The 23,793-nt window shown below is 54.3% G+C and overlaps 1 protein-coding gene across 2 annotated transcripts; it reads left to right on the top strand.

Annotated features, from left to right (window-relative positions):
- Positions 1–23,572, top strand: RAB15 (RAB15, member RAS oncogene family). Of its 2 annotated transcripts, XM_046647255.1 has the most exons (7): positions 3–405; positions 17,090–17,150; positions 17,918–17,978; positions 18,484–18,561; positions 19,266–19,355; positions 20,568–20,633; positions 20,815–23,572. In XM_046647255.1, the coding sequence occupies exons 1-7, from the start codon at positions 282–284 to the stop codon at positions 20,971–20,973; spliced, it is 639 nt and encodes a 212-aa protein (XP_046503211.1). In that variant the 5' UTR covers positions 3–281; the 3' UTR covers positions 20,974–23,572. The 2 variants fall into 2 exon arrangements, with proteins under 2 accessions (XP_046503212.1, XP_046503211.1); XM_046647256.1 differs by lacking the exon at positions 18,484–18,561 and having other exon boundaries at positions 1–405.
- Positions 23,573–23,793: the final 221 nt, after the last annotated feature.

Below are 23,793 nucleotides of genomic sequence, written 5' to 3'. Positions count from 1 at the left end.
GGCCCCCACCCGCCCCGCCGCGGGGTCGCCGCTCTCGGCGCGCTCCCCTGCCCTTCCCTCCCCTCCCAGGCGGCGGCGGCGGCAGCGCAGGGGAAGGGGCGGGCGGGGGCCGCCGTCTCTCCTCCCACCTCGCCGCGCCGCGCTCCCCGGCCCCCAGCGAGCGGCCGGCCGCCGGCTTCCTTGTCGCCGCGCGGCGTCCCGGGCGGGCGCGCGCCGCGATGGCAGCGGCCGAGCGGGGCTGAGCGCCGCCCGCCCGCAGCGCCGGCCCCTCCGGCCCAGCCATGGCGAAGCAGTACGATGTGCTGTTCCGGCTGCTGCTCATCGGGGACTCCGGGGTGGGCAAGACCTGCCTGCTGTGCCGCTTCACCGACAACGAGTTCCATTCCTCGCACATCTCCACGATCGGTAAGGGGCGGTGGCCGGAGGGCGCCGCACCCTCCCCGCGCCACCACCTGCCCGAGGGCCCCTTCCCTTCCCCAGCCCGGAGGATTGTCCGCCCCTCGGGCGAGAGGCGATGGCGCGGGAGGCCAGGGCCAGGGACTGAATCCCGGGGTGAGGGGCCACCGGCTGGGGACCTGAGCCCCGTTCCCGGAGGTGAGGGCGTCCCTGCTGGTGTCCGTGACTAGGGAGAGGTTCTCCGGCCTTGCGCTGGGGAGCCTTCCCATCAGAGCTGAGAGAACGCGGGCGGGTGTAGGCCTGGGTATCCCGAGCTGGAGCAGCGAGAATCCTAGCCACCGAAATGACATCCCACAGCCCCAGGTGGAGGGGGGGACGGGAGGTACAGCCTGTACTCGGGAAGAGGGGTTCAGGGTGGGGAGCCGGGTCACTGAGTCACTGGGTACCCTCAGTTCAGGAGTGACCCGGTGTGGAGCCAGGAGGCGGAAGAGAGGAGGAAGGGAGGGGCCAAAGGGATTGAGTTCCTGGGCACAGTTGTGAAGGTAAGCCACGAGGTGGGACACCTGGAGGTGAGACGCTCAACGTTCATGCGTGTGAAAGGGGCACTTCTTAGCCAGCTCCAGGAAAGCAGTTGGCTGAAGCATTTGTTTTGAAGGAGGCTGAGGAGGACAAGGAACTCAAAACTGCTTGTCCAGACCAGCAGGTCAGAAGGCAGGCAGGACACACCTTAGAATACATTTCTCTGATCTGGCAGTGCTGGAGCCTGTGCTTAGCGGACAAGGCCTGGTGGCATTCCCAGCAGGACTGGGATGGGATCACTTGTTCTGGGAGGGGGTCGGTGGTCTCCCCCCTGCCGAGGTCTCTCCCTCTTGGGTCCTGAGGGGGCCCCCCCTCTGAGGTCTGAATTGCGGGAATCCCACCCACATCTGACCAGTTCCCCATTGATGCCACGGAGCAGCCTCAGTGCTGCCCAGGTCCCCTCCCGTCAGAGAGGGCCTGGCACTCAGCTTCCACTTGAGTCTTCTGCCTTCCCTCCCAACACACACTCCCTGCCGAGACAGAAGAGGGAGCAGGTAGAGGTGGGAGGAATGGAGCCTTGTGGTTAAGAGGCTGTCTTTGTTGTCAGACAGACTTGGAGACCTCACTCTGGGACAGCACACTTTGGGACAGCGCGCCCTTGAATATTGCTTAAGCTTCTGAGCTTTAGTGTCTCATCTGTAGAATGGGAATGATAACACTATCTCCCTCCTGAGGCAATGTAAGGATGAAATGAGGTAATGTCTGTAAAAGCGCTTGGCACACAGTCAGACACACTGGTGACGCTGGATAAATGCTGGTTGTTCTTACTGTTGTCCTCATCATTGAGCTCCCAGGGTCTCACTCCATCTTTGCTTCACTACCGTCAAGGGACTTAGGGTCAGGGAACGCACTCGTCTTTCTCCGGGGAGCCGAAAGGCAGGCTCCCAGCAGGTCCAAGAGCTGGGGCTGGGCCGCTGTTGGGAGAGATGGCTCAAAGGGATGGGTGGGGTAGGAGGCCTGCAGGAGGGCTGCATGCCTCTGGGAAGGCTCAGGGAGGAGGCAGCCTTGGGAGAAAGCCTGGAGTGATGAGCAAGGGAGTGGCTGAGGAACCAGATGGGATGTGAGGACAGCTTGCAGGCTTGGGGATAAAGGGCAGCAGGTTAGCACTTAGGGAAACTTGCAGTGGTTATTTTTGGGATGGGCCTGGTGCCAGGGGCTGCTGAGCTATTGCAGAGGGCTGTGGGCTGCCTGGGGGCCCCTGGGTTTTGCCTGAAGAGCAGTAGTTTGCACCCTGTGTCCTGGACACATTTCAAGTCCTAGGAGTACCTGAGTTTTTCCCTGGAGAGCTTTACTCAGCCACCTCATGTCCGAAGCTCTTGGGCTCCCACTCAGTGTTGTGGGGGAGTTAGCCTCCCCTGGGAGACGTGTCCTCCATCCCCACAAACCAGTGAGGGAACCGTTTCTAAAATACCCAAATGGCCCTTGCGAGGGGCATGCTTTCCCCAGTCCCTTGGTCCCGGATGGCTGATCACTAGCCTTCTCCTGTGTCTCTTCCACCTTGTCTTCTCCCGTCTTAGATACCTTCTTCCTGCTGGACAGGTGAACGCGGTTTCCCTCACTTCCTCGGAATCCCTCTGGGGCCGCCCACTTTGGGGGCAGAGGTGAATCAGTGTCTCTGCACCACTCCCCCTCCTGTCCCCTCAAGGCCCTCGGTATTTTGACCTAAAACCTGAAGATGGCTCTCCTAGTTCTTCCTCTGCTTCTGAGGGCTGGGTCCCCCCTTCCCCGGGACGCAGAGGACTGTTTAGGAGTTTGGATTCCATGGAAGAGAGAGAAACCTGTGTTTCTTCACACCAGCCTTTTAAAATCTCCCCACTGGGTTTCTTCAACGCGTTGTTGTTTAAAGCTTCCTAGGGTCCCTGTGATTCTCCCCTGGCGTGGGCATGTTTTCAGCCTGAACTAAGACTTACAGAGAATTAGACAGTCAGCTTTCGCTCCAGGGATACAGAAAGTTTCCCGTGGAATTGGAAGGGGCAGCCAGGAGGCAGATCAAGGAGCCAAGGAAATGGGTACTACCAAGTCACATTCATTAATTTATCCATTCAGAAAAACCACGTGTGGCCTGTGGCTCGGCCGGGCGCTGTGACCTGGAGATCCCCAGATGCATAATACACGGAGTCCCCTCTCGGGCTGCTCCTCGTCTAAGACACATTCTTTTACCGTGCTGGGCATTGATCCAGACACCTTTCCCGGAGCTGCTTTTGTGAATGGGGAAAATGAGGCAATTCAGCAATTACTGCCAAGACAGAGGTCAGATTCTTGGATCATGCTGATGTCACCTAGGCTGGCACTTTCGTGATTTACCGATTATGTCACTTACTGTAAGAGCCTGTGACGTTCCAGAGAAGGGCCTGCCAGCGAGCCGTGAAGAGACCTCCCAGGTGGGCTGAGCGCCAGGGGCCCTGAGGTGGCTCTGTGCGCCCGCAGTCCTTCCCTGTGCGGCTGGCCGAGCTGACACACATGCAGAGCCCAGGGGGCCGTTGGTGCCTTAACTTAAATCTGCCATTTCCTCACCTGTTTAACAAATTAATTAAGACTCACTACAGAGCACCGGAGCACCGTGCCAGGCATTTTAGAGACATATTCAGTCCATCTTTGCCTGCCCACAGCAGCCCACAGTCTAGGTGGGCAGGCGAGACACAGACAAAAAGTGCCTTGGCCACAGCCAGGTGGTTTATGTGGGAGCGCTTGGGGAAGCCACTTCAGGGGTAGGATCGGTTGTGGTCAGTACCGTTACTATGAAGAAGGGCTTGCAGTTGTCCTCAGGAGCTGAATAATGATGTCAGACGTGCATGAGGCAGCCGGGGGACAGTGAGGGGACCGTGAGTGCTCCTGCTCCGACCCAGTGCTGGAGCACGCTGGGAAGGAGAGGGCCCTGTGGGCAAGAGGCCGCAGGGAGGGCTCTCGGATGGGGAGGCTGCAGCCAGCCCCGCCCTGCCTTGTGGGCTGCGTCTCAGTCCCTGTTGGGCGGGAGCAGATGGAGGAACGGGAGCAGGGACCGCAGAGGTGGGGAGTCCGTGGGCGTTCCTGGGACTCTGGACAGTCTGGCTGGAACACAGGGGAGTTTTTAGGGGAAGAGTGAGAACATTCCTCTGTTTATCTCTCTGTCTCCCAAACTATGCTGTAAGTGCCTTGAGGGTGAGACCAAATCTCATTCCTCTTGTTTTCACAGTCTTAGGACGGGGCCAGGCATGCTCCCCAGGAGTGGTGTTAAATGAAGGAATGGATGTGGGGCCCAGGGGGCTGAGGGCCTCGAGGGCCTGGCTGAGGAGGTAGACACTGAGCCTTCGCAGTGGGTTGAAAAGTTTCTAGCAGGGGGATGACCTGGTGAAAATGGCCGTTAGAGGGGTTAAGACCGGCAGCAGGGAGACCAGTCCAGGGCTGTGGCGGTAGCTGGGCACGGAGGAACTGCTCAGCTCCTTCCTTCTCTCTCCTCCAGCCCCACCCCGTCCTGTGCACTCACACCAGACTCCACACCCTCGCTGTTCTCGTTTCCCTCCAGAAGTGGGGAGTAGCTTGAACCCATCAACCTGGCAGCTTCTAGAAGGGCCTCATGTGACCTGTGCTGCCTGCCCAGGCAGGGAGCTGTCCTCTCCTACATGGACATCTGCGTGCAGGGGACCTTTGGTTTCCTTTCCCATGGTGGCCAGAAGTGACATGGAAGCCAGTAATGCAAGCTGAAGGGACTGCCCACAGTTGATTTTATCCCTCCCATCCTTGGTCTTTCCTGAGTAGACCTGTCAGCTGGTCTCTGTACCCTATTTTTTTAAAAATAAATTTCAGGTGTACGTGGTTATATTTTGACTTTTGTATAGACTACATCGTGTTCTCCACTAAAAGTCTAGGATGGACCTTGAGGGTATTATGCTAAGTAAATAAGTCGGAGGGAGAAACATGGACCTTTTGTTTCAAAGGGCTCCTTTTGGCTGCACCCCTTCTGGATTCTGAGGAGCTGTGATCTGTGATTTTCCCGTTTGACAGGTCGAACTGCTATGTCTTCAGGGCTGCTTTCTCAGGCTTGGTCTTCTGCAGTATCACCTTTCTCAGGAAGTTCTGTTTGAACTGGCCGTGGCTGCCTGGGGCAAGGGTTTGTGGGTGACTGAAGGGGAGGGAGAGGGCTGGGGAAGGACCAGCGGGCAGAGACCTGAGCCTGGAATCCAGCAGCCTAATGAACCTTGGGGCTACTGCTTGGGCACTACGGTCCTGGGGTCTGTGGGCCCCAGACCATGAGGCACTGTGTACACTGCTGAAGGGTCAGAGTGGGTCTACATGCTATGGTGGGAGGCCTTCGCTCCCCTCCAGCCCTGGGGCAGCCTGAGACAGGTCTCTTCCCACTCTGTTCCCAAGGCCCAGAAGAAAGGAAGGGAAGGTGAGAAGACATGAGTAGAGTGGAAAGAGGGCCGAGGACATGCATGAGATTCTCCGTGGCCTTACTGGCTTTGCAACCTTCAGATGCTTATTTAACGTCTCTGTGCTTAGGTTCCGCATCTGTAAACTGATGATATTAAGAGTCTTTCTTAAAGGTCATGGTGAAGATTACAGAGGCTGATGGATACAAAGTACTTGGCAGAGCCCTCAATAAAATGGGAGCAGCTATCATTATCATCACTATTCCTAGCTCATAAGAAAGTTGTCAAGGGGCCGGCTCCTTGGCCAAGTGGTTAAGTTTGCACGCTCCGCTGTGGCGGCCCAGGGTTCAGATCCTGGGCGCGGACATGGCACCGCTCGTCAGGCCATGTTGAGGCAGCATCCCACATCCCACAACTAGAAGGACGTGCAACTAAGATATATACAACTGTGTACGGGGGGGGGGGGGGTTGGGGAGATAAAGCAGAAAAAAAAGTGTTCAAGATTAATAAACTGTCAATGATGTGCTTTGAGGTCACCCTCTCTGTCACTCATGCATTCAGCCTTTGGAGCACTGTTTACTGAACACCCACTCTTATGCCAAAGTGTAAGAAACCTGGCTAGATTCTTACCAAAAATCAGACATAGATCCTCTAAGGAAGGCAGTACAAGATGAATCTTCACAGATGAGCAGCTGGGCCTCATGCCCAGTGCTGGGTGAGGAGCTGGGGGTACAGAGGTGAGCAGAACAGACAGGAATCAGGGCGCTGTCCCTTCTTCCAGGGGAGCACTGGAGGAGGCTCTGGGTTTCATCTAAGTCTCTGTGCCAGGCGCCCCCGTGCCCTGGCAGTGCCCAGGGCTAAGGAGGAAGAGTGAGCTGGTTTGAAGGAATAGGGAGAGAGGTGACCCGAGAGGACAGGGGTGGCTCTGCTTCAAGGCTTGGGCCTCTGCCAGGTGTGGCCCTGCCTTGGGCCTCCATTCTGCCCATCCTTTCCCCAAGGACGTGATCCCCAAGAACGGCTCTGATACCTCATTTCGGCTGCCCTACGCGCCTGTGCCACCTTCACGGCTCTGCAGATTCAGCCGCGGCTCAGCTCCCTGGGGCTTGCTCCTTCCTCCTCCTGCCAGCCTCCTCCCGCTCCCCAGAAGGCTTGGTGATGAGCTTTATTACATGAAAGTCGATATTTGGCCATTACCCTGCTACTCTGATTGCCAGCTCTTCTCAGAGTGCCTTCTTCTGTAATCTAATATTTGCGCCTGTTTCCCTGTAAAACTGCCAATTTTCTGTGCAGGCCTCTGACCTCTCCTTGGCCGTTCTGCCTGGGCAGTGTGCTTTGTGAAGGGAGCCACAGAGCTTCCTGGACATTTAGTTCCTCCCACCGAGGAGGAAAGATTCACCATCAGCCCTATTTTATAACTGGGAAAACCGAGGCCCAAGAAAAGTGCTGACTCACATCCACATGCAGGTGGCCCATGCTGGAACGTCTCCTCTCCTCCAGTCTTTCCAGACTGGCTTGGGGCATGCGCTTGCTCATCCCAGAAGGCCCTTCCACAGGTTGCAAATAGAACCTCTCTCTTGTGAGCCCAGCGGATGGAACATGTGCCTCCCCACCCATCTGAGGGCTCTGAGACAGAGAGACGCTGTGTCTCTGCTGTTGGCTGAGTCTGCTTCCTTGATGTGACCTTCTGGGGGACAGTCAAGGGCTGTGATTGAAGGGTCTGGCTGGGGGAACCTCTGAGGATGAGATCTGAGAGTTGCCCTCATATCACTATTTGATAATATATTCATTGAGGACTCTGTGGCTGGGGCCCCATCATCTCTCCACTGGTCTTTTCTCATGGAATGTACTGACTTCATTCATTCACTCATTCGTGCACTTGTCCACGTACTCATTTTTTCTTCCATTTATTTAATTTTGTTGAATAATATGTAATGAGTATCTACCGGCTGCCAGGCAATGAGAATAGGAAATGAATCAGATGCTCTCTTGCCCTCTGGGGGCTCACAGTGCAGTGGGGGAGTCAGGCATGCAGACAACCAGAACGTTATGTAAATGCAATGTCAAGATGCTTTGGAGTCACAGAGGACCGATCAGTTCCCCCCAGGGTTGACTGGTGAAGGCTAACAGAAGAAGTGACAGTTGAGTGGGTCCTTGAAGACTAAGTAAGGTTCCCCAGAGGACAAGGGGTTGGGGAGGAGGCACTGTGGAGAACGCCTCATCATTTGGGGCTGCTACTCTTCTGCTCCACTGGGCCAGCTGGTAGTGGCCAGGTCATGGTCATACTAGCTTAAGTTCAACTAGATCCTTGCTAGGAGTTTGCTTCATGGGCTCTCTGTGAGGGCAGATGCCTCTGGAGGCCGTCTCCTCCAAGATGTTTGCTCCTGAAGCTCCCAGCCCATTTCTTCCTCCCGGAACCTTCTCTTGCCTGTCAACATGGCCCTTCCTGGGAAGAGGCTCAGGAGGAGATGGAGGACTAAGTAGTCAGTACCCTGGCAGGTCTTGGCCGCCTCAGCTGTGCCCACAGACCGCTCAGCAGCAGGCTTAGGGAAGCGAGGCCCAGGTAAGGGGTCTGCCAGACGGGAGCAGGACAGGATTAACTGGCGCACACGGCACATATCACAGAGGCCCTATGGAGGTCTGTGCACGCGGTCATGGGAAGGGAAAGGGGAAGGGACCTGGTGTTTCCTGAGTACCTACTCTGTGTACCCACTCTGTGTACCAGAATGATACGCTTTATACACATGAGTTATTCAGTATAGAGATCTCACCATAAAGTGGGGGGCAAGGAGTCCCCAAGTTGCCCTTTCTAGTGTTTGAGAAGTTTCTTGATACATTCTTCAGGTTAGAGCCTCTAAACAAGTGTATATGTACTTGGACATGTGCACACACATGTGCACATATGAGTGGGTCCCTGTGAGATCCAAGGTAAGCGAAGGGCCTTGCTGTGCCTTCCCTCTCTACAACAGAGGAAAGAATGATGTTGGTCCCTCCGCCCTTTCTCTTCTGAGGAACTGCAAGTTTGACTGAAAAGTGTTCCTGGCTGGGGCGCTGACCCTTCAGACCTTCCCCCTGCGGTACCTTCCTGCCATTCAGGTCTCAGCTCAACTGTCACCTCCTCTAAAAGGTCTTCTCTGAGCAGCTGATCTAAAGCAGCCTGCACACAGATCTCCTCACTCTCTACTCCGTTATTCTGCTTTTGCCTCTTAACACTTATCACTCTCTGAAATTATTAGTTTACTTATTGATTATCTGTCTTTCCCACTAGAACAGAAGCTCTCTGCAGACAAAGATCTTTCTGTATTATTCGTGGCTGTGTCTTCTAGTACCTACCTTAGTTCATGGCACAGAGGAGGCACTCAGTAACAGTTTGTTTGAATGAGTGCATGCATGCATATGTGCGTTTTCCTAGAGAACTTTGGCTCTTCCCTGAGGGAAGTTCCAAGTAGTGTTGGTTTCTTGGGACTCACACACAATGAGAAACTCACTGGGCTCCACACGTGTTGGGGCTGTGAGAAGAGGGGGAAGTTCTGTAAGGGGTGAGCAGTGCCCAGTAGCTTTTAGCTCTTCTGCTCAGATCCATGTCATAGGAGAAGCTCAGACATAGCAGGGAGCAAGAAAGTGGCTCCTGTGATCCCGCTGTGAGTGGGGTCCTCTTTGGTGAATGCAGAGACAAGGGGTCAGTATCTTAGACTAAGTTCAGTATTGTCTGTCACTCAGGGTCACTACTGGTGACGGATGATGCCCGTTGACTCAACCGAGCTGCTGGAGTGACCTTCCAGAACCACCTCAGGGTCAGGGGCTCAGGCACTGAGGGCATGCACTCCTTCCAGCCTCATGGGAGGCCATGTTTGACCGGGAAACCCTTCTATGATAATGGGTCCTGGGTTTCTGAAGATTGTCTCTCCAAGATTTTATGTGAAAGGGGTAGACTCCACAGTGGTCCTGGTCCCCATATCACCACTGTCCTTCCACATTGAGGTCCTGTGTGTGTGTGTCTGTGTGCACGCATCTGTTTGTGTCTTTATAAAGAAGGGAGGGATCGAGTATCATTCTGGAAATTTCCACCCTTTCTTGTGGGTGGGCATCTGAATCAGAGCCTTTGAGCCCAGTGCCCTGGAGGTTAAAACATGGCCTTGGAGTTAGCCAGCGACCAGGCATCCCTTTATTTCCACTTCCCATCACTCCCAGGACACGGTGGTGCGAATGCTGGTACTGCCTTTGCTCAGAGAGCCTGGGGCACCGTTTCCCCAGAATGAGGCAGCATGAGGGGCAGTCAGCCCGCACTGGGTCCAAGGAGAAGCCAGCCAGCATGCAGTCCCGCAGGCAGTGAGGCCGAGGCCCCACGGAAGGCAGGCAGAGGGCTGCAGCCAGAGCAGGTTTGGGCAAAGCTGCTCCCAGCTCCCCTCACCTGACTGGGCTGAGGGACATTCATGTGCCAGGAGCCTTTGTCTGGAGTCTTCCCTTGAGCCTTGTCTCTTAGCTCTCCCTCTGTGTTGTCTCCTCCCTGCTCCGCCCCTGACTTGTGTTATGGGTCTCCTGGCATTAGTAGGCCTCTCTCTTGCCGAGAGGGGGTTTTGAAATGGAGATTACTGTGATGCCTTGTTGGGGGTGGCAAAGTCAGGCAGCCACCTCCCCCCAGGCTCTTTCTTTCCCTAAAGCTTGTTTTGGGGTTTCTCAGGGTGACCTCTTGGGAGGCGACCTCCTGCCACAACCCACATGAGCTCCACATGTCCAGCACATACCGGTTTTCTGGGGGGCGGGGCAGGGCTTTCCTGGACTTCGGCTTCGTAACTGGAGCCAGCATGGCTCCAGGCATTGGGTGTCTGCCTTGGGTTTCAGGTGTATTAGGTTGTCCCTGTTGCGGCGTCTCATTGCTAATGAGAAGGCTCGGGTCACGCTGCTGGTCCTTTGGGCTGTGGTTGATCATGGTGATAACATTGGCACCCAGAAGAGCCCTGTTTCCACTTGAACCACGTGGCACTTGGCAGACAGGCAAGCTGGCACCTGACGTTAACCCATGAGGTGCTGGCCCACCAATAGGCACACCTTAGATGTGCCAGAATTTAGGTTGTAGTCAGACTCTGGGGGCCATGTAGCCTCCATGGTGAGTGGCAGTTTCTCTTTTTGTTGAAATGCTCCAGCTTAGTGTGTCTGTCTTGCCTCTCTGCCCCGTTCTCCTCCATCTTCCCAACTTGAGCCCCGCCTACTTCCCAGAGCTCTCTCCATTCCCCGAGCTGTGACCCTGGGTTCCATAATCCCATCCTCCCCTACAGGAGGCTGATAGCTTCTTCAGCTAACATTTAATAAAGCTCTATGTGCCAGGCTCTGCCTTAGGGGTTTTATACCTCATCTCATAATCCTCACAAAATTCTCTGACATCAGGGATCATCATCCCCATTTTACAGGTGAGAAACGGAGGCAAAGAGAGGTTAAGTAGCTTTCCCAAGACCACACAGGTAATTAGTGGAAAACGCAGGACTGGAACCAAACTCTGGCCTCACAATCGTGTTCTTATTGACCATGCCCCTCTGTTTCTTGAGCCGCACTTCCTCCATGCTTTCTTTGGAGGCAGACAGTGAGGGGGGGGAGTGTTCTTTCCCCTGGATCTGTCCTGTTTCCTTCTTTCCAGTCTCCACCTGCCCTCACTGCTCGACTGGGAAGGTAGTAAGCTCATTGCCAAGGCAAGATATCTTAGGAGCCAAGTGAGTGCCAGCACTGTCTACCCTGCCCCATCCCTCTGTCTGCCCCAGTCCCTGGTGCCCAGAAGAGGGCCTTGCTTGTCCTCCTAGTTCTCTGACAGCATCCCTGTCACTGTGCTGCAGGGGTCAGGTCGTGGCCTGGCAGTCGCTAGGGGTTGCTGCTGGAGGAGCAAAGGCCATGCAGCCAGGGACACAGCAGGAAGAGCCAGAGGCCTAGGGCTGCCTCAGGCCACAGGTGTGGTGAGGGCAGCACCTGTCCACATGCGTATCAGGACCTGGCACTGTCACTTAACTGACAAGTTTTTCTTGCCAGTGTCTGTGAGGCATTTAGATGGCAGGACACATGTCCCTGCTCTCGAGCCGCCGGTGCCCATCCCGCCTTGTGCTCTCTGGGGGAGGGCGATGCCACTAATGGAAATGCTACTTTATGCCCGGCATTGAGCTGGTATGGAGGTAAAGATTAAAAAAAAAAACAAACTTTGTCAAATACAGAATATACTCTCTGCCCCTTAGGTACTCCATGTCTAGTTGGGGCCAGAAGACAAAAACCAGGAGGCAGCAAGGAGCAGGGCCCATGGTTTTAGAAGTCTTCCTCCCAGCCCCATAGTTGGGACGTCTTGCCCACCGGCCTGGCGGAGTCCTTAGGCAGCAGTGGACAGTCACAGGCTGTGAATCTTCAGGCATCCTGAGGCGCTCTCAGAAAACGGGGATGTGGTATGAGGAAACCCATGGGCAGGAAGGTGGGGTCTGGTGTGGACTGGTGGCTGTGTGAGGATCCAGCGCCCTCAGGCCCGCTCTGGCCAGTGCGTTTGCCGTTTTAGTCATCCCGCTTCTCTGCACTTCTGTCTGCTTCATGCTTCTCTCCTTACCAACTGGCCAGTCCCTTCTGCACCGTCTGAGGGAGCTAGTTTGATCGGCTTAGCTAGGTTCCCTTGCCCTGTTGGCCAGGTCCCCTTGTGGGTCACCAGCAAGCCTGTTGATGGGTCTCCTTTGGGTCAGATATCCATCCCTGGTCCAGTCAGGAGCTGCTTCTCCACAGTGAACACGCTGTGCCTAGCCCTCCTTCCCTGAGCAGGGGCTTTGGGCTGGGCACTTCCAGCCAGAAAAGGATACTGGGTGTGGTAGAGACCATGATCGACATATCTGAGGTGCTGGGAAATCACGATGAGCTGCTCTGCACTTGGTTGGGAGAGGGCCGCATCTTCCTGACTTTCTCCTCCCAGGAGAACCTCTGCTGGAGCCACGTGGAGGGGTTTGCTTGTTCTTCACCCCTGCGTATTCCCTGTGCCCAGGAAAGCAAGCAGGCTCTCTTTAGGGACACTGAGATGGCACTGTCCAGGGGGATGCATCTGGGCTGAGTGGAATCGTGAACTCTCAAGGAGCAAGGGGTTCTCTGAAAATAGGTTGTGGTGGGCTTGCTCCACGTGTGCCCACTGCCTCTCTTCCAGATGCTTCATGATACCAGACCAAGTGTGGGGTATGCCGGGTGTGACAGCAAAGGCAGTAAGATTCCACAGCCTCGAAGGGCTGGGAAGCCACTAGTGGGGTGCAGAGTACCCTGGGTTGGTTTTAAGACACCAGTTTCCCCGTCTGGCTCAGCCACAGGATGTGGGGACATGAGTAAGTTCCTCGGCCTCTCTGTGCCTCACGGTAATAATCTGCACTGCTACCTAATTCACAGGGCTGGCATGAGAACTGAGGGCGTCAGATTCCCTAGCTGGGGGAGTGCTATGATTGTGAGCATTATTATGAGCCTTGGGTGTGGCGCTGCCTAGAGGTGGGGTAGATAGTGGTTCTCAGACTTTAGCGTACCTACAATTTCGCAGGTCTGGGTGGGCCCTGAAGAATTTGCATTTCTAACAAGCTCCCTGACGATGTTGATGCTGCTGTTCCCTGGACTAGCAAAGGCCTTGGGGTAGCAAAGGCCTAGAGTATCCAGGGTTCTTAGGTTTGTTTTCCTGGCTGGTCCCCAGGAAGCCTTTCTCTGGCAAAGGGAAGGTAGGAGGCAGACAACCCTTCCTCTCGTGTGCCATGTGCTTTACATACATGGTCTAATTTCTGTTCCATAACAACCCTTAGGAGGCCGGTGGTCTTCTCATTCTACAGAGAAGAAAACTGAGGCTCAGAGAAGTTGAAACCTGCCCAAAGTCACATACCAAGTGCCAGAATCAGGACAGAGCCAGGTCTTTCTGACTCCAATGCCAATGGCTTTTTCTTCCACTGTATTATAGCTCTCAAACTTTCCTCTCTCTGAAAGTCATACATGGTCCTGTTAGAAACACAAGTTTCTGTGCCTTGCTCTCAAATTCTGATTCAGTAGGTCTATGCAAATCAAGATAGCAGCAGTTTAGAAAGATCACCCCAGATGGTTCTAAAGCTGAGCATCTGCAGAGCACACCTTGAGACTGGGAGAACTCCCATGCTGCCTCACTTGACACTTCAGCCTCAAAGCTTTAGCTCCAAATTCTCAAACTTCAGCATGTATTAGAATCACCTGGGGAGCTTGTTAAACCACAGATTCCAGGGCCCCACCCCCAGAGTTTCTGATTCCTTGAGTGAGGCCCAAAAGTTTGTCTTTCTAACAAGTTCCAGCTGATGCTGATGCTGCAGGTCCGGGGACCACACTTTGAGACCAACTCTCCTAGAAGCTTGCTATCAAAAGTGTGATCCATGGACCAGTAGCATCAGCCTCACTGGAAGCTTAATGCAACATCAGTCCCCATCTTACACCTACTGAATCAGAATCTGCATTTTTAACATGATCCCCATGTGATCTGTGTGCACCTTCAAGTTTGAGAAGTGCTGCCTTAGAGGAGCCAGAATGAGAACATGCTGGGAGGGGAGGTAGATGAAGAATCTCTTTTCTTCCCATGGAGTCTGAAGATGCAAGAAAGAGGAGCAAAACTGTTAGGCTGTGCACCCAGGGAGTGCTGATGAGTACAGCTGAGAGGTCAGACTTGGAAAGGTAGGGAACTCTTCCCCAGAGAAGGCAGAGAAAACAGGAAATGCTTAGGAAATGAGGTGGGCCTCAGGAAAGACTTCATCAGGCAGCATCCGTCTTGCCCATAGACAGTGGAGAAGGACTTCTGTTGACTGCACAGTGGTGGGGAGGGTGCCTGGGGCTGAAGCCTTCAGCAGGGAGGACAGTGGCTGTGAGGAGTGTGATGGGTGAACACACATGGAATAAACAGTGTGCTGAGCAGCTGCGAGGGCCTGGCTGAGGTGAGAAAGCCTGAGTCCACAGCGACTGAACAAGCCCAGTGTTTGACTTTGCCCTGCAGCGCCCAGCAGCGGGAGAAACCAACAGCCCCACAGGGAGAGGGAAGGGGCCATGGGTGGGCACAGGTCATGGTGGGCCAGGGGTTGATTGGTAGGGTGGACCCAATGGAAAGTCCAGGGTGTGCAGGAGAGAGAAGGAATAGATTCCACTAGAAGATCCTTGGGCTGTTAATCTTTAAATTAAAAAAGGGGGTGGGGGAGTGGGTGGGCGAGGAAAATCCCTCAGAAGGCATAGACTCTCTGTTTCTTCCTTGGTGCATTTGAAGAGCCAAAATTGAAGCATTTTACTTCTCAGAGATGTTAAAACATTTTATTGGGGGATCAGGAGGGCCTAGGTTGCAAGATGGTGGGGTGTGTGTGGGTGCTCGGAGCCCCCAGAATTCCCCAACCTTGGTCCCAGCCACACAGCTGGGAAGCGGAGGATGAGGGAAGGACTCAGGCCCAGCGCTCACCCCCAGGGTAGCTGCACGTCTTCTTGTCAGTCTTGCCTCTCCAACAGCCTACGTTCATTATCAGGGAGAGTTCCCCTGTGTTGGGGGCTTCTCTCCCAGCCAAGTCCTTCTTGGGGACCCGCAGAGAAACAGGACAGCAAGCGTAGTTGAGTTTCTCTGCCTAGTTACCACACAACTCTGCTCTCACTCCCCCAAGAAGCAGTGTGAGGGATCGCGTGGGCTGTGGCATCAACAGGCCTTTGCTCGTTGCCGTGCTGACCTTGGGCTAGTTATCTTCCTGGCCTTTGTGTCCTTTCCACTGAGCTCTGTAAGGGCAGGGGCATGTGTCTGTTGTGCCATTCCATCTGCACCTAGCACTGTGAGGACACAAAGTAAGTTCCCATAGAAGTTTATGAAATAAAGGGAGTAGGAGCTCCCTTGTGACCACTTTGCACAAGGCACTGACCAGGCTTGCTGGGCTGGTAGGAGGATGTGTTAGGTATATTACAAAATGAACAGAATTGCTGGTTCTCCTGGGAAGAAGGTACTGCACCAGGAAAGAACAAGAATTTCTGGAGTCCCTCCTATGCCAGGTGTTAGGGAGAAGCAAATTCTTGACAACTGTTTGTCTTGGGAGGGATGAGCATGCTACGGCCCCACCATGGCCAGGTGCCCCTCTCCTTCTTTCTCTCTCCTCCCCCTCCTCACTGTCTCAGCACGCTCGAAGAATGGCTGCCAGACGTTGCCCATTTGGAAAAGTACAGCTCAACAGAGATGAATCAGCTTGGGCAGGCAAAAAATGATTCACGTCTGACCAGCTTGGTTTAGTTCAGGTTGTCCGTTCTGAATCTTTTTCTCCCTTCTAATTAAATGATTGGTCTTGATGGTGAGAGAGAAGAGCCTGAATTTAATCTGTATTTGCGGAAAGCTGAGGACAGCATGGATACGGGGAGAAGTATTCCCATTGTGAGAGAACTAATGCCAAGGTGGAATGGCAATGGTGGGGAGAATCTGGCACCTTTGGGGTCTTCGGGGCTGTGCTGTGCAGCCGGTGTCTACTGTCCAGAACTCTGCCTTTACCATGTTCCTCCTGAAAACTGCTTAACCATGCCCATTCCTGACTTGTCTCCAGGAAGTTCACGAAGACTTCAGCTTAATTCACCTTTTAGACATACCTCTTCAATCACTGGGCACAGTTAGGGCTGAGGAGATGCAACATGACAAAAACATCTCCCCTCATCTCTCTGTCGTCACTCACATTCAAGCCTGTGTGCTGCTGCTGGTGCTGACTTCTCTTGCTATAAATTTCCTCAAATACTTTTCTGCCCTGGGCTGCTTTGCCAAATCCCTTATGTTTCTTGTGTCTTGTGGCAACTTAGCTCCTCCAGTCTGGGCAGATGAGCCTGAGAACCCTGTTTGTTTTCCTCTCCATCCCCCAGTGACACACTGTGCCACTGCCTCTTCATCTGGTCGTTGGTGGTCACCATGAGCACCCACTGTGGACCAGGCCTGTACTCGCCTATAATGATAGCTGCAGTCGATTGAATATCCACCGGGTACCAGGCACTGCATCTCATTTGGTCTTCTCAGCAAGCCTCTGAAATGACTGCGGTCCCCATGATGGAGGATCTGAGAAGCAAGGTGCCCAAAGTCATATCTATGAGCTAAGTGGGCAGAGAAGGCTTTGAGCTCAGGCCTGATTTCAAAGCACGTGCTCCTTCTAGTAAACAACAGTGCCTCCTGTGGTGAACAGGGGCTAGTCAACCACAGATCTACTAGGCCTTCTCCTTGGTGGGCCTTCTCCAGGTGCCGAGGGTTTCATACACGCCATGGGGTTGAAACAGTCCTGCTCTCTCCAGGGTCTGTGTGCCTTTCCCCCATTCATGACAACTCTGCAACCCCTCCTTGTTGCAGAGAGAATAATAAGGCAGAGAGAGAAAAAGCCCAGGCAAATGAGGCAGATTCTGTTTCTGGGGATGAGAGTTCAAGGAGGGATGGAAACAAGCAGCTCTCCAGAAGTATAATTGGCAGACTTCACACGTGTGTAGAGTGAAACACGTTTGGCGCTAAGTGAGGCGGCGATGGAGCGGATTCCTCCATATTCTCTCATGTTCACTTCCTGTGTCCTCAGAGCCCTTTACTGCTGTCACCTCCAGCTTAGGGAGGAAGGAAAGCCCCGTTCAAAGCCCCGGACACTTCCTCAGGGTAGTTTTTGGTTCAGGGAGGCCTTACCTCATGCCATCTTTCAGCCAAATTAAACCAAAAGGAGATCCCTTCCAGCGTGAGTGCCTGGGCCTTACTGTTCAGTTCTCAGCTGGTTCCCTTGCTAACTTTCTTGCTCTCTCCCTTTCCCCAGGTGTTGACTTTAAGATGAAGACCATAGAGGTTGATGGCATCAAGGTGCGGATACAGATTTGGTGAGTGGGCTGCTTCCTGGCTGCCACTGCCATATGTAAAGTCCTGAGGCTTCATCGGGGTTAACTGGCCACCTCTTCCATGGAGAGAAGCAGAATTCTCAAAGCCCCTCTCCTGCTCCTGTGAGCCTTAATCTCTTATCTTGCTTAAGAAACTTTATAGGATTGACCGCAAGTCACTAAAAGGCAGGAGTTAGAAAGAAGTGGCAAACTAACCACTGGGGGTTTGTCTTAGAATAAGGCTGTACCCTGAGCTGTGACACCCTGTGGTAGGATTGGAAGGAGGGAGGGCTCCACCCTGTCATTCAGGGTGAGTTCCTCAGTACAGCATGGTGCAGTTCCCGCACGTAGCCACAGGGGGCTGCTGTGGCTCTGTCCTGACGCTCTTGGAAGCTGTCTCCCGCCTTCAGATTGGCATGGGCGTTGCCTTCAGAGGCCCCATAGGCACTGGAGGTGGAGCAGTCCAACCAGTCTGGCCACAATGGCCAAATTCTAGAGAGAGTTGTCCAAGGCCCAGTTAGGGTTGTGACTCCTGGTGCAGACATAGCTGACGAGGCCCCGCAAGCCCTGTCTGCACCAGATGACCAGGGCTCTCTGCTGCAGAGTCAGATGTGTTTGGGTCCCCTTGGGGACCAAAGCTCCACTGATTTCTCACCCTGCTGCTCCCCAGTTTTTCCTGCAAGGGCACAGGGTCTCCCAGCTCCTGCTTCTCCCCTCCCCACCTGCTTCCATGGTCCCTGCTCTTCTGAGGGACTGGCTTTCTACTGCAGGGACACGGCGGGGCAGGAGAGATATCAGACCATCACAAAGCAGTACTATCGACGGGCCCAGGTGAGCTGCCATATTCCGGGTTTAGAGGTGGAATGCTGCCACCCACACTCCCGGCTCTGGGTGTTTGAGATATCTGTGCCTCTGACCCACAAAATAGGGCCCTCAGATTGCCTGCTGGGGAGGGGAGCCTCGGGGCAGTCTTTCAGTTATTCATTGATCATTCATTCATCACTTAGTCTCTGACCACTAACTACAGGCAGGTCCCTCATCCTCACCCTCAACTTCCACCCTCCACCCTGGGCCAGAGACCTGGGTCAAAGTATTTGGTACCCTCCTACCTCAGAAAGTTCTGTGATGGACCTAGGAAGAAATAGCTCTGCGGGTCTGAGAGAGAAGGAGATGTTTCTGGGTGCTGAGAGATCCTCATTATGCTAAGAAGGGAGCAGGGAGAGTGGGACCCAGCAGTTAAGGTACCACATCTGCTTCTGGCCCCGTGACTATGCAGTGCCTCTGTGTGCATGTGACCCTCCCACCCCCCACCTCTCTCTCCTTCTCTCTCTCCTAGGGAATATTTTTAGTCTACGACATTAGCAGCGAGCGCTCCTACCAGCACATCATGAAGTGGGTCAGTGATGTGGATGAGGTAGGAGATGCTGCCTCACTGTCGGGGGTGGGAGAAGGGCACCTCAGAGGGGAAAGCAAAGAGAGGGCCAGATGGGAAGGGCTGAAGCTCTCGGGGTTGGCGAGCAAATGCTACCAGGAAACCTTGCTTCCACAGCCCCAGATGAAGCCCTCCAGGTGAGTAAGGCATCGGGAAGGAGCCCAAGCTGCCATGCCCTCCATGCCTTGCACCCTGCCAGGCCTCTCTGGCTGTTTCTTCTCTGAGACAAGTTAGGTCAGAGCCTACCCTGTCAGCAGCTTCCTTCCCCAACTCAGGACCAGGTGGAATTGTGAGACGAGGGTTCCAGTCCTGGCTCTGCCACAAAAGCTGTGGAGCCTTGGGCAAGCCCCTTAACCTCTCTGAGTCCCCAGTTTCTCATCTGTAGAATGAGGGGTTGGACTTCAGTCCAGTGTCCTTTCCAGACCAGATATCAGTTGTCCAACCCAAGGAAGCACCAGTATTAGCCAGAGTGTCTTCTACCCCAAGCTGTCCCCATGACACCCTTCTGAGACCCTGGTGTCAGCCATGGTACTTGGGGGAGCCTGACACCTGCACCCAGTCAGCCCACTCTGTCCCTAGGGCTCTTAAATTTGGTGCTAGTGTGGAGGCCAGTGTGGACTGTATGGTGGGGAGATGGGAGGGAAAGGCAGCACTCACTGGCAGTTCTGCCTGTCCTTTGTCCCTAGTATGCACCAGAAGGTGTCCAGAAGATCCTTATAGGGAATAAGGCGGATGAAGAGCAGAAACGGCAGGTGGGAAGAGAGCAAGGGCAGCAGGTAAGTGGGAGCGAGCTGGCCAACTCCATCCTTCGGGTCTTCCGCTGCCTTCCAGGACAAGTCCTGAGAGCTGGGACCCAGGACTCTGTCACTATCATCAGGCACCCTCGCACCTCCCACTGTAGCCTAAGGCACTGGGTGAGTTGCCATCCTTGAGAGTTTGCTTTCTGTCCTTCTGGACAGTGATTTGGGGTCCATCCTGAAACAAAGACCTCTTGGGCAGCAACTCTCCCAGCTCTCAGTTCCCCACGGCAGGACTACCTCTGCCGAAGAGCTCATCCTGGTGTTAGGATGAAGAAGGACTTGAAGTTGCTGACTTCCTCTCTAACAGCATCTAGGCACAGCTACCATCTTACAGTCACCCCACTCCCTCCACACCTGCTCCCTGTCCTCCTTATTCCTGGAAAGAGGTAGGAAGGGAAATGAGGGAGTGAAAAGCCCACCATCTGCGAAGCCATCGGGGCAGAGAGGGAATGTCCAAGCATACAGGGAGACTGTCCTCCCAGAGAACAGAAAGAAAGATGGAATCGGCTGCGACAAGAGCCGTCCACCCACTCCAAGGGCCTCAAGAGCTTTTTTCTCCCTCTTCAGTCAATAGCATTCCACTAGCACTTAAAGTTGATTTTTTTGGTATAAAAAAGTGATTATGGTCACTGAAAAATTTGAAAGTAGAAGCAAACTCTACTAGAATAATAGCATTTACTGAGCACCGTATGGGTGGCCTGGTGCTAAGCAAGTGCTTTGAGATGGATGAGCCCATCTACTCCTGCCACAACCTTGGCTGATAGACACTTTCATCCGCCTTCATCCAGATGATGAAGCTGGGGCTTAGAATCAGTAATTTGTCCAAGGTCTTGCAGCTGTGAAGTGGCAGTACTGGTATTCAAGTCTGGGGCTGTTTGACTCCAAAGCCCATGTTTTTCATTAATTTGCCGTATTGCCACAACATTTTGGTGTCTTTGTCTCCTGATATATGGTGGTGTGTGTGTGTAGGGGGTGGGGGAATGGAGGAGTGCATTTGCGGAGCATCTTCTACCATTCTCTGCTAGCCTGTGTCTTAGAAGCTCCCAGGCTCGTCTGAGAAGTTACCTATCTGAGACATTGTCACAGCACAGCATAGGCTGTGAGTGCAGTGGCATGAGTATGTGCCGGGTGCTCTGGGCACCTCCCTTCCCTTACTGACTCCCTTTCAGGAATGTTCTTCTCTTGCAGCTGGCTAAGGAGTATGGCATGGACTTCTATGAAACAAGTGCCTGCACCAACCTCAACATTAAAGAGGTGAGAGCTCTGGAGCCCAGTTGCCCAGCTTCTTTGGCTGAGTCCAGCAGAGTTGGGGAGGCAGGCGGGGAAGGCAGCAGACAGGAGGCGAGATGGGATGAGACGTGGCCCTCGGCAGTTACAGCATCGCTGAGGGAAGAGGAGGAGATGCTGGGCTAACCTGTGCCCCTTGCTTTCCCAGTCTTTCATGCGTCTGACAGAGCTGGTGCTGCAGGCCCATAGGAAGGAGCTGGATGGTCTCCGGACACGTGCCAGCAACGAGTTGGCACTGGCAGAGCTGGAGGAGGATGAGGGCAAACCTGAGGGCCCAGCGAACTCTTCGAAAACCTGCTGGTGCTGAGGTTCCTGCGTGGAGCACCCACACGATCCCCCCTCCCTCAGGAGGCCGGTGGGCAGACAGGGAGTCGGGGCTTGGCCCTGCCTCTCCTCTCATTTGGGTGACCCTGTGGAACATCAGTAGCTGCTACCCCCCCGCCTGGTCCTGAGAGCAGTGCTGTGTCATCTCCGAGCAGCCTCTGCCCCCAGCCCCTCTAGCCTGGAGTAGTGTCTTCCAGTCTGTTCCCCAGCCACAGGCCTGCTGTGAGCCCCAAATGTGCTACACGTGCTGTCTCACCACCCTAGCACCCCACACAGTGGCCGAGTCTGGAGACAAGGCCACTTTAAGGCTCCTTCTTTCTCAGTGCATCTTGTCTCCTCTCCGCTTTTTCTCTCTTCTTCCCACTTCTCTTTCTCTGTCCCCTTCCCCTCCAGTGTGTTTGTGTCCCAGCCCCTCATACCCCTTTCCCTATGTGTCCTGCTGTGTGGCTGCTAGTGCAGCCTTTCTTCCCTTTCTCCCTAACCCTGTCTAAGGGAATGGACTCAGGCTCATGGGGATGTTCCATACTCTGCTCTGGGGAGAAGGCCCCCCTGCTTTGTGGGTGGGCCAGAGGCTACGGGGTGCTTCTTCCTCTCCTCCCTCCCCCACCCCGTCTCTTCTTGTTCCATGGGCCTGCCTCCCCACTGATCTGGGAAAGTGGAACATCAAGGTAGGAATGAAACACCAAACTGGTGGTCCTCAAGCCAGGGCTGTCCTACCTCTCCCTGCCCGCCCCCCAGCTTGGGCCTTGCTTGGCTGCCTGCCCACCTGCCTCTTTTGGGGAACTGAGCTTGGAGGCAGGTACCTCAGAGAAGGAAAAAAAGTGATGAGGGGTGGCAGGGATAAAAATTCACCTCCATTCTCTACCTCCCATGCAGCGTGTACACAGTTTCTCCCCACCTGGGTTCCTGAACATAAGATGTGGACCAGGGCCTGAGGGCACTTCAAGGGCAAGGAGACCCCTGGGGCCAGAGGTACTGCCAAGCCAAGCATGCACTCCAAAAAGGAGAGCACTTGGAATGAAGGACTAGCTCCTATATATCAGGTGAAGAGAAGGGATTGCAGGCCAGGGATGGCAGTTTGCAAACCAGAGGGGAACATGGCAGCAGCAGGGCTTCCTGGGTTCCATCTTCCATTTCTTGTGGAAACCCCACACTCCCCTGGCCGGTGAGAGGTGACATAGCCACATTGGTGGTCTTTCATTGAACCCAGCCTTCAGCTCTCACAGTTTTCCTGAGACCCAAAGTTTGTGGAGAAGGGCAGGGCCTTCATGGGGAGAAAGAACGAAAGCCCCGGTAGAAATGCTTGGTGCTGTTCTCTTCAGCCTCCAGGACAACGTGCTCTTCTTGCCCCTCTAGCTCCTGAGGAGGAGGCTTGAGGGTGTGCCAGTTGCACTGTGGCTGCAGGTGGAGGGAAGCGGCTCCCTCCCCCAGAGCTCTTTGTTCAGGAAGAAGTTTCTTTAACACCATGTGGCCCAAGAGTAGCTTGAAGGAGGCCTTTTAAGGAAGGAACAGGTCAGCTGCCAGCTCTCGTAGGGCTCCTCCCCACCGTCCCAAGATGGAGGAGCCTAGGTAGGAGGATCATTCTTTAACTACATATTAGCCACATCGCATGGCAGGGGCTGGAGCTAAAACAAAGAATTGGGCTCTGGACCAGAACCCAGGGCTCACACATGTGAAGGGTTAAGAGCCCCACTTCCTTGCTCCTCCAAAAAGGGGCTGGGGGGTGAAATCACCAAACCTTTCCTCCTGACTCTTCTCAAACCAGGAGAGAACAGGAGAGGGTAGCTCAGGATGTAGGAATTGGGGATAGGTTAGCGCAGTGGAAGGAAAAGGAGGGCAGGAGTAGTTAGGGTTAGGAGTAGTTGGCTAATGAGATATTTAGAGAGCGGACTTTAGGATGAAGTGATGACTAAGGCTGGAGATGCTGCCTTGACTGACTCCTCAGGTGTCAAGACATGCAGCATCACACTGGAGGGAGGTCGGTAATGCCAACCCTTGGTGTGCCCTCAGCCAGGGACTTGAGTCAGGGCAAGTTTTATTGGGCATTGGTGCCAACCTGTGGGTCAGTCTAGCAGCTTTCCCTGGAGATCAGGCGGCACCACTGCCTGCTCTCCTCGCCCCCTCAGGAAAAAGGGACTATATTTTTACTGTACCCTAGAAGTTCGGGAAAGGAAAACCTGGGGTCAGGATTCTATGGCCTGATCAGCCCCGTCCACCAGGGCCACAGCTGGGGAGAGAGATGGGAGCAGGAGGAGAGTTGGGATTTTGGGGAGCAGCTCCGCTCAGTAGGTATCAGAGTTGGCCTCTCACCCCTAAACTTCCCCTGTCCAGGAGGTGGCCTGGGATCTGGCATTCGGCCCAGACTGTTGAGCAGGCGCTCCTGCCTGTTTCCTCCTCGCCACCTCTGCGCCTGCTGTCTTGAGACTCAGCCCCAGGCACTCCACCCACTCCTGACCCCCCACCATCTCCCTGTGATGGGTGAACTTTGTGTACTGTGTCTTGGGTCCAGTAAATGAATTGTGAGCAGGGTTCATCTATTTTAAACACAGATGTTTACAAAATAAAGACTATTTCAAACCACAGGTGTGGCTGCCTGTATGAATCTCTGGGAGTAGGTCTCACTTGGACCCTAAGTTAAGGGGGACGGGGAGAGGCAGTGCCAGTAGAAGAGGCTCCAGAACCCTAAGGCAACAGCAGTAGGATGACAATGGAGGCAGCCAACTTCTTCCAGTTTGTACCATTCCTAATGCCACCTGCGGGGAGCCCCAAGCAAAGCCCCCATTGCTCTGCAGTGGGCTTACCC

This window comes from Equus quagga, chromosome 20 (assembly GCF_021613505.1).
Source record: "Equus quagga isolate Etosha38 chromosome 20, UCLA_HA_Equagga_1.0, whole genome shotgun sequence".
Lineage (NCBI taxonomy): Eukaryota > Metazoa > Chordata > Mammalia > Perissodactyla > Equidae > Equus > Equus quagga.
This window is presented reverse-complemented; position numbering and strand designations above follow the sequence as displayed.

Bases quoted from the DNA above. Each gene is read 5' to 3' on its own strand.
- RAB15 (XM_046647255.1), top strand. From the start codon at position 282: ATGGCGAAGCAGTACGATGTGCTGTTCCGGCTGCTGCTCATCGGGGAC. The intron at 17,151-17,917 runs GTGAGTGGGCTG...TTTCTACTGCAG, and splicing joins AAGGTGCGGATACAGATTTG to GGACACGGCGGGGCAGGAGA. The intron at 20,634-20,814 runs GTGAGAGCTCTG...TTGCTTTCCCAG, and splicing joins CCAACCTCAACATTAAAGAG to TCTTTCATGCGTCTGACAGA.